Raw genomic sequence first — 9,779 nt, forward strand, 5'->3', positions numbered from 1 at the left:
ATTATAAAAGATGGAAAAACCATCAAGTACACCACAGCAATTTTAAAAAGGTTCAGAGGTCTCAGCACTTTCCCATGAACACCTTCTACTACAGTCAAACAATTCATGCATCATGCAGCTTATCCACAGCAGCTAAGAATTCTGGTTAAAATCAGAGGTGAACACTCACAGTGTAATCATAAACCTTAAAGTGCACATCATTTACACACAGTGGAGTCAGCCATCTTGTGCGTTCAACCTACATTCAGCAGCACGCAGCCTATAAAATATTAGGAAGCCAGAAAAACCTGTTTTGGCCAAGGTTCAGGCACTTGGCCACTTCAATCAAGGCATATGTTAATTTTATTCATACTACCTAAAAACTCACATCACGAAACACAGAATACTGCAGCATCAAACATTCCCGTGTCAGACTCTTTTAAGACATTTGTGAGAAAAAAAAAAAACTGATTCAGAGTGTAAGCACACTGAATTGTCTACAGAGCAATATCTGTGTCGGGACTGTGATATTCAGCTACCATATTGCTCAAGACATGTAAACCTTTAATGTTCTGCCTCTGAAACTGAAATCTAAAAGATGTCACTCAGTGCGGAGGAGGCATCATCCACGTCAAGGGCCAGGTCCAGAGGTGCCAGAGGTATCCCATCCAGGACGAGTTTGGTCTAGGTACCTGTAAAATTCAGAGTCAAAGTATTAAAATGATATCTATGCTAAATGAGTGCCAGTCATATTCTACAGGAGGCTGCTAAGGAGCAGAGTAGCAAAGGCAAGTAACTGTTTTTTTATCTTGAAGTTCTGGCGTTTTCATGTAGGGGAAATCTTAGGCCACATGCACACATGGTTCCTTTGTATTTGTACGTCACTTTGAAAGTGTTATATATATTTATGGAGGAATTAGGTGTTACCAGCAATGATATTCTAATCTACTGAAGGAAAACGAGCAAAACTACAACACCGAGAAAACTGGAGAAACAAATGCTAAAAAAAGGTGATAAGTTATCCTTTCCAGCTTTCTTTCTGTAGCTCCATCTCTCTTTGCAGGAACTGTATCTGCTATACCATACTTTCTCTCCAACTAATATCCTATAGCTGCCAGTAAAAAAAAAATAATAAGGCTGGGCTTAAATATAAGACCCAAGCAGGTGTTAAATTTCACAGTTCCACTAACTGCCATTCCTGTTTCCAGAGAGGGTCTTAGCAGTCTTGAAAAACACTGGTGTTGGAGCTTAGCCATCAAGTCAGGGAAGGTGGGGTCCCAGTAGCAAAGCAAAATTAAATCAGGTAGAACTAACTCAGAGGTACTAAGATCCACCAACCACCAATACCATGTCCAATGAAACTGCTGCAGTGGCTATTAAAGGCACTTTTACTTGATGTGCTAATCCATTGTGTCAGGGAAAGCAAGGTCCAAGAAACAATGTGACACCAAATTAAAGAAAGGTACAAAAGAGGCATTTCTGATAATGGTAACAGGGGCATCTTATGGTGTCTGAGCTAAAACTGAGTACATTTCAATTTAAAATTGAAGGACAACACACATGAGAAGACAGGGGAGACAACCCATCTACACGAGACAATGTAACACACACAAGATGTAAGGTCTTCATATTCTGGTAGACAGGATGTCACAGACTCTGATGACCTGAGAATCTCTTTTTGTACAGACACAGAAGGGAGCTGGTTTCCACTCCTCTTCACACAGAACAAGACAACAGGTGACATGCACGTGACATACCCGCGAGAAGAGCAGCATGTGGCGGTGAACTGGTGTCACTAAGGGGTGGCAATAGGAAGGTATACAGCTATCTAGCTGAGAAAGAAGACAGACAAAGGTTCGGAGTCAGCCCTGGAGGTTGCAAGGATTAATTTGCTAAATGCTTCCTATATCCCCAGATTTACATGGGCTTCCCTGTTAAACTACATATCTGTCCACCCAACCCATTCAACAATCCCAAAATCAGATATAGTTTGACATTTCAAAAATATCCTCTACCAAAATCATGTATGACTCCATTATTGGGTTTATTTTAAAACATAAAGCAAATAGCAGAGATGTGAAGTAATCCATGTCAACCAACCACAATTGGTAGAATGTTACATAATAGAACCAACCATGGGAAAATGTTGTCATGATGGGCTACAAATGACAGCATTGGGAGATACGTTACTACACCAGGTTGGAAATGTGATTTTCTCTTCTTTTACAATGTATCTGAATATAGAATAGAGATAGTCTAATGTTGACCAGTACTGCCTCACAGACAGTAATGACTATAACTATGCAATGTGCTTTAAATAATGGATGTGGGTGTCAAGTGAACAGCAAATAGTTTAGAGGTCTGTCAGGTAGCCACTAATATGGCCAGCTATAAGCAAGCCATATCACAATGGAAACTATAGAGACTGGACTAAAGTTTCAAGCCTGGAAATTGATCACTCTTAAGAACAATTGACCACAGGCATCTACTAGGACTGCTAGGATCCACAGACCTCCATCTTAGGTATATATGCAACTTTACTGTAGACAGGTTTATAAAGACAATATCTGCTTGGTTGCTACACATTAATGTATACTAGTGCTCCTCTTCTTAAAGAAGCCCAAATGAATGTCTTATATGGAGCTGACAAATACATGTAAACTCCAGTATACAATTAGTCCAATCTAGGAGTCAACGTACAGTATGTTTTAAAGGGGTTAGTAAATGTGCTTATATTGTAACAACACAAAAGACTCTAAATAAATGAGGTACATTGACCTGCTGCCTCCTAAGGTTTGTCCAATCGTTGGTCTTATGCATCGAAAAAATAAACTTCAAGGTCGTCAGTCTACTGGTAACCAAATTCAGCTTCTACCTTCCGTTTAAGATTAAACTGTAAACCCCAATGTTTTTTTAACTCCAACCATAGTATATCACTTCTTTCCTAGCACAAAGCTTTGCATTTGGTCCCCTTTTGAAATGTTCTACCCTAGACACACTGTCACGCTTTCAAGTTCCAATACAACAGCCTTGAGCCCCATTCTATTCCCTAGAGAAATCTCACTTGTCTAATCCTAGAGGTAGGTTCAGAGTTCTGGTTGCAGGTTTCACATCTTCGGGGAAGGAAAACTTTTTCTGAAAAAGGGTGGAGGAGACACATCAAAGAAACTCTGTTAATGGAACAGAGAAGATGCTAGTGATATCAAGAGAAGCAAAGAGACAGATATAGACAGTAGAAAGTAGAGAAAGCAGAATGGACAAAGGTGGACAGATAAGGCATAGAAAAGGACAATTTGCAGTGCAGCAGTGATAGAGCTTTATGCATTAAGTATGAAACAAGTGCTTCATCTGCAGAGCCAATGTTTGCTCAGTAAAGAAATCAATGATACATGGCATAAACAAAACTGAATGGACCACAGGTGAAATTCTTGTTTCATTTTTTCAGTGTATATTCTTCTGTAGGGACATGGAGACCTCTCTCACCTCTCTCTTCGTCCTCTTCTACCTCTCTGTCTCTTAGTTGCTGCTCTAATGAGCGTATTTTACTCTGAAGTTCAGAGTTCAGCTGGTCAGCTTCATAAAGACGACTGTGGGGAGAAATATAGGTATACTTTATATATTTTTTAACTGAAATTAACCAATTACATAACTCTTTGCCCAGGAAGAACCATCAATCCAATGGTCCTGCAGACTCACACATACTGCATCAACCACTCATACAGTGAGCTGGGTGGAATCAGACCTCGGTGCTATAAGGCAGCAAGACTACCTACTGATTCAGTATGATAGTGGAAGGAAAAGAATAACCATATATAAAATGCTTAGTCTTTAGACATTCAGCAAGCCCTGGGCCATCAGCTGAGCAAACATCTTATATATTAAAGATCTAAAACTATTCTGTAAAAATGTCAGCCATATGGTCTACTGTAGGTTAGGTGCTACTAACCAATTTTGTATTAATTTCTTCATGGAGGAAGGACAATGGAGACAGGGAACCAGTCACAATTTGGCTTATGCCAGAATCTGAATCTTCAGTCTAGCCTATAAAAGATTTTACATATTAACCTTTTTTTTAGCCTTAACTGTCTGACAATGGAATTATGGAGCTAAAACTTAGAAGAGTGAGTCCTTTAACTGCCTGCACCTATGCTGATAACACGCTGTCTTACAGCCACTATGTTATTATAACATTATTGAATACAAGCCCTATAATTTTGAATTTCCTTTTAGCTAGAGGACTCTGTATACGATACTGTTATACACACTCAGGAGACAGAGAGGAGGAATTTATCAAAACTAGAACTGACAAAATCTGGAGCAGTTGTCCATGGCAACTTATCAGTGTTTATCTTTCATTTTCAAAGCTTAACTGAACAAACTGAAGAGAGAAGCTAATTGGTTGTTATGGACAACTGCTCCAGTTTTGATAAATTCCCCCCTCAGTGTCTTATCTGCTTGTTTACACTTGTAAATAAAACACCCACTCTCCATCCTGACTCCTCCGCCTGTCACAGGAAGCCGAGCAGGGTGGTGTGGGAGGAGAACGTAGCCTCCTGTGACAACTGACAGCTCTCTCCTCCCCGCACCGCCCCACTTAGCCTCCTGAAAGCTTCTCTTCTCCCTGCTGGGTGCCGGTCAGCTTCTTTGCCCCCTCGGATCCCCACTGCCTCTGCAGACACAGGAAGGATAGAAGCTAGGGATGCACCGCATTTTCTGCCGTTTTGGTACTATCGGCATTTTGCTCAAAGTGCAATTTTCCGCCAAAATGTTCCGGCTGAAATTTCGGTGCATCCCTAGTAGATTTAGATGCACATTGCATAAGTGACTAACAAATGAAAGTCTAACTTCAGGTAACACTTTTAGTCAGTTACATAAACAGTTATTTTTTACTTTTTGGAATAAAGGTTTTAACTATATGCATACAAGCTGACTATTGCAAGCACCGGTGTAAGTGTTAAATGGTTTGTCTTCACCCCCTCACTGCTGCTTCTGCTGGACAGCTTGGTCTTTAAAGGAGGCTGAAAAATGACAGACCTACTGGCTGGATCAACAGATAATAAAACTATGTTACAAGGAAAACTTAGAAAAACAAAGACTGCTGTGTTAATGGTAGTGACCGACTGCATCATACAAGTCATTTTTTATTTTGCCTATAGTTCTACTTTAAGCTAAATGAGGGGAAACATATACTGTATCCTTTTCACATTTATGATAATTTAAGGTTGAAGATTCTTGCATAAGTCCAATTGTGACTGATTCATCTTAAGAAATGATTGGTAGCTATATAGCTACATAGCTAGGACGGATAATAAGGGAACTGCAAAATACAGAACACCGTGTCTATGTCCGTATTTCCATGCCTCACTTTTCCAGAATGTCAGACAGTTCTGCTGTAAAATATACAGACTTAAAGTGTCACATGAGGGCTGGGTAATACTGGGGGGTATAATATGGATGTGGAGCATAGCTATTTTTGAACCACCTAATGGACAAGCTGCACATGCATTCTATAAAAATGTAGAAATGTCACCTGGCCAGGCACTGATTGGCTGTTTGAAGAAGGTTGATTTCAGTGGTCAAAGCCTCACGAGCATCAATCTCACTTTGCAGAGCATTACGCAGATCAGACAGTAGTGAGGGGTCCAGATGAGAGTCCTAGAATTATGGATTATTATTAGGGATGTCCGTATTAATAACATAACACTGCACAAGAGCAGTAAACCCTAACCAGATGACATGTAATTTGCTAAAGCACTGTGTATCTTAACATTTTTAAAAGTAAAATACTTATTTTTCACTTTTTAGCTTTGTTGCATCTCAGTACTGCTGATCGCCTGCATACTCTCTGCAGCCATGATTTATCTATATGCACTCCAGCAATTAGCTGCATGGCATTTCTCAGGGTGGGTTTCCTGATAGAGATAACAGTGGACCATGTCTACATAATGTGCATAGAACTGGGTGGTACATTATATGTGAATGAACTGTCTCTCAGTCTTGTCCCTCCAGTTTGTCCCTTAACTCCCCAATTCAAGTAAAAAAAGCTGACTAAAAAATCATATGTATCATCTTGATCGCAAGAAACTTAAAAAGGTAATTTTTTTTAAATTACTTTTAGGCATACTGTGTGAATGAGAACACACAACAACCATATAGAGAAGGTTTCCTAAGGAAGCTTAAGTGCGGACACTGTCCTTCCTTCTGGCGAGTGGCTACTATTGTTCCCCATGGTCCCTGTGTGTGTTGTAAAGTAGTCACCGCTCCAAGATCACTCCCTTGATGGACTACAATATCAATACAAATTAGTAAACTAAACATGACATTGTAGTCCATCACGGGAGTGAGCTTGGAGTGGTGACTACTTTTACAACACACAAAGGGACCATGGGGAACAAAAGTAGCCACCCTCCAGAGGGAAGGACAGTGTCAGCATGAATTCAGAGATGATTTGAGGATCTACAGCCAAGTGATACACAAATAGGCTTTTGTTAAGAGTTAAGGTACTTGAATGCATTTTTAAGATTTATGTCCTGAGTTTAGTGTCACTAAGCTTTCCTATCCACCTTGTTTTTCCCCAGGGAGGAGGAATGAAAAGCCTGTGGAATAAACATCACCATCCAAGGCTCTATTAGGCACAATATAAAGTCTGAAACTGGAAAAGCTGCATTGTTACTACATTTTGCTGAGCAAAATGATGGAGCAGCAGATGTTACAGGACTTCTCAAAGAAACAGCATTTTACCTGCATGGTGGACCATATTTCAGTAATCGTATTCCATATACAGAAAAACATAAGTTCTAGCACCAGCCAGCTACAGAGAAAACTATTTTCTCTGCAAGTCAGTAGACAGAATTCTCTCTAACTCATTAAGTTGGAAGTACTGAGCAGGAAGTGGAGCATATACTGTATATGTATATTAGTGTTTAGCACTATTGCCCTGTAGCAGTGGTGTTCTTAGTTTGATACTGTCTGCATGGTTTTATATGTTTTGCCTGGGCTTATGTGGGCTCCCTCCCACACTTCAAAGATGGTAGGTTACCGTATTTTTCCGTCTATAAGACGCCCCCATGTATAGGACGCCGCCCCACTTTTCTTACCCAAAATTCAGAAATCAATTAATTTCCATGCTCTTTTGCATAACTGATTACATCCAGTTTAAATTTTGCAGAGTAAAACAGCCGCTTACTGGTACCGGTATTTAAATTTTTATGGGCTCCCTGTTGCATCTGGGCACTGGCTACACGCTCCCTGCAGCATCAGCTGACGTCAGGTACATAAGGCTCATGATTGGAGGAAACCTGTTAGCTTGTCTCTGCAATCGGAAGTTTCACTCGTGAGGCTAGTTTGCAGAGGTATCGGCAGTTTCGCAACCGCGGTTCTCCTTTCGGCCCCCTGTGTATAAGACGCCCCTCCATTTTTAGGTAAATATTTTTAAGAAAAAGTATAGTCTTATACACAGAAAAATACAGTAATTTGGCTCCTGTCTAAGCCCTCGTTCACATCACTGCGATGCAACATCGCTGTTAAGGTTGGGCAGTCCATTCATTTGAACAGGCTGCCTACCACATTTAAAGAACTGCATGCACCTTTTGCGTTGGGGTGCCATTAAGAAATAATGGCAATGCAGCACACCTAACAGTTACACATGCGATCTCACGCGCCCCTGCATCGCAGAGATGTGAACGAGGGCTAATTTGGACCTAGTGTGTATATGTATGTATGTGAGATAGAGATAAGATTGTAAGCTGTTTGATGGCAGGGACTGATGTGAATGTACAGTATGTAAAGTGCGGTGTAAATTGCTGACACAATATAAATACCTGTTATAATAAAAATACATTTTAAGTATACTTTAACATATATATTTATTACATATTTTAATATAACAGATCGTGAAATTACTACTCACCAAGTCGTCTCTATGGCTCATTTTGTGATGGTCTGATGTTGATTCTGATTTACATTCACAGATGTTTTTCATGTTTCCCCAAACGTGTTCCCTGCCGTCCTCCCTAGAAATAACAGATGTAATATGTATCCAACTTCACACTTCTATTTTTACTGGCATGCATCAATATGTGCTGGGATCTTCTCATAAACTTCTATATTAAAGTAGCTGTGATCACCTGAATGTATACGAGTAGCCAACAAATGGGAGGTTGACTCCCAGAGGGGAGCTGTCCCCAACATCTGAGATTGTCTCCTGAAAAAAACAAACAAATAAGGGTCGATTTACTAAAGGCTGTTCGCTATGTAAGAGCATTTTCCTTTATCTTAGTGAATGTGGTGAGAATTCACTTCGTAGAGAATACCCAATCATGTGCAAGGGGAAAAACAAATTGTATTTTGAACATGATTGGATGAAGGAAGTCAGGAGAGCTTCACTTCATTCTCTTGCAAAGTTAACAGCTTATTTGCTTTTAGTTAAAGTGTATGTTATAACCCTAACTTTGAAAAGTTGGCCGGAATACCTCGTTATTCTGCCAGTTCCCTCAGGAAACAACCACTGTAACTGACCACGCTAGACACAAAAGCAGATCCATCCTAACGTGGCCAGTTTGGGTCTCTGCTACCAACATGGGAGACACAGCGTGTCTGCAGTCCCATAGTCATAATACAGCTGCCACACCCCTCTCCAGCCCTCCATAGTGTTACAGTGGCTTCTGGCGGGGATTAGCAAGGGATGTCAATCATTCATGTATCTCCACCTACATCCTAAGTGGACTTTCTATGAGGGTAAAGGTCGTCTCTTGGTTCTGTGACATCAGCAGAAGCTGAGTATCTTTTGCATTCTCTGTTCCAAGCCCAGCGAGCTGCAGAAGATGAGTAGGACTGAGCAGTCACGTGACCGCTGATTTAAATCGTAAAAAAAGTAAATAGATTTTTAAAGGTATTTAACTACAACATTAGTTTCTTTATTTCCAGAGGATATTTTCTTTTTATTCATTACCTTTACATATTAATCAACACTATAGTGCCATTCTAAATATGTTATAAATAAACTACACTTGGTTTCTGTAACTTAACCCAGTGGTGGATTATAAAAAGGGCAGGACTGGTGGCTGCCCAGGACTACAGAGGGGATCATGGGGATGCTAAAAAAAAAAACCTCTGCAATTTAATGCTTTTCCTAATAAGTCAATTTCTGCTCTGCAAGTTTTTCGACTTTTTTTATTAAGAGGGAATCCAAAATGGTAGCCTTTGTATTGCTCTAATTAAAGGTTTCCTTTAAGATCATCGAACAATCATATGCATGCACCCTGTACCTGGAAGCATTGTTTTAATACAATCCTCTTGAGTTTACCATTGTAAAAGATCCATTTCAAAATTCAAACAACGTGTTCCAGTTCCTGCTAAAATGTTCCACAAACCATGTCAGATACAAAACACAAATGTCTGTTTACAATGGCCTTTATGCATGATCTCATTCAACTAGAGGGGGGCCCATGAACTGAAAACAGGCCAAGACCCAGGGTACAATGAATCCAACTATGGCCATTGCAGTAATAACATGAAGAAGAATGAAAAAGGTTAATTAGTCTGTTCCATGGTTTTAAAGCAGCAGATGGCAGTTGCTGCGTGTTAAAGTACCTACGGACCACTGGTGGTGAACTGACAGCTCACGGCAGCATGCAGCCTGTTTGTCAATCATTACTCTGCAGCCCCCAAGGTAAAAAAATGTATACCCACATTTTAACATATAACATTTTATTTCCATAGCTACCAGTTTGAAAAAGTAGCACACTTTGCTTTTAAGGCACTCAAAGGCATTTGGGATGCCCATCATAGCTATATATATA

General features: G+C 40.1%; 1 protein-coding gene across 1 annotated transcript in view; it reads right to left on the minus strand.

The window, feature by feature from the left end:
• Nucleotides 1-304: 304 nt before the first annotated feature.
• The window catches only part of DMPK (dystrophia myotonica protein kinase), a 33,723-nt gene continuing 24,248 nt past the window's right edge, over nt 305-9,779 (minus strand). The window contains exons 10-16 of the mRNA XM_018561509.1: nt 8,106-8,182; nt 7,889-7,991; nt 5,510-5,634; nt 3,463-3,566; nt 3,044-3,114; nt 1,737-1,811; nt 305-671 (exon numbers count right to left, since the gene is read on the minus strand). Coding sequence (XP_018417011.1) covers nt 585-671; nt 1,737-1,811; nt 3,044-3,114; nt 3,463-3,566; nt 5,510-5,634; nt 7,889-7,991; nt 8,106-8,182 — 642 coding nt within the window. The 3' untranslated portion in view covers nt 305-584. The remainder of the gene's footprint in view (nt 672-1,736; nt 1,812-3,043; nt 3,115-3,462; nt 3,567-5,509; nt 5,635-7,888; nt 7,992-8,105; nt 8,183-9,779) is intronic.

This window comes from Nanorana parkeri, unplaced genomic scaffold, assembly GCF_000935625.1.
Source record: "Nanorana parkeri isolate BGI_ZX_2015 unplaced genomic scaffold, ASM93562v1 scaffold528, whole genome shotgun sequence".
Classification (NCBI taxonomy): Eukaryota; Metazoa; Chordata; class Amphibia; order Anura; family Dicroglossidae; genus Nanorana; species Nanorana parkeri.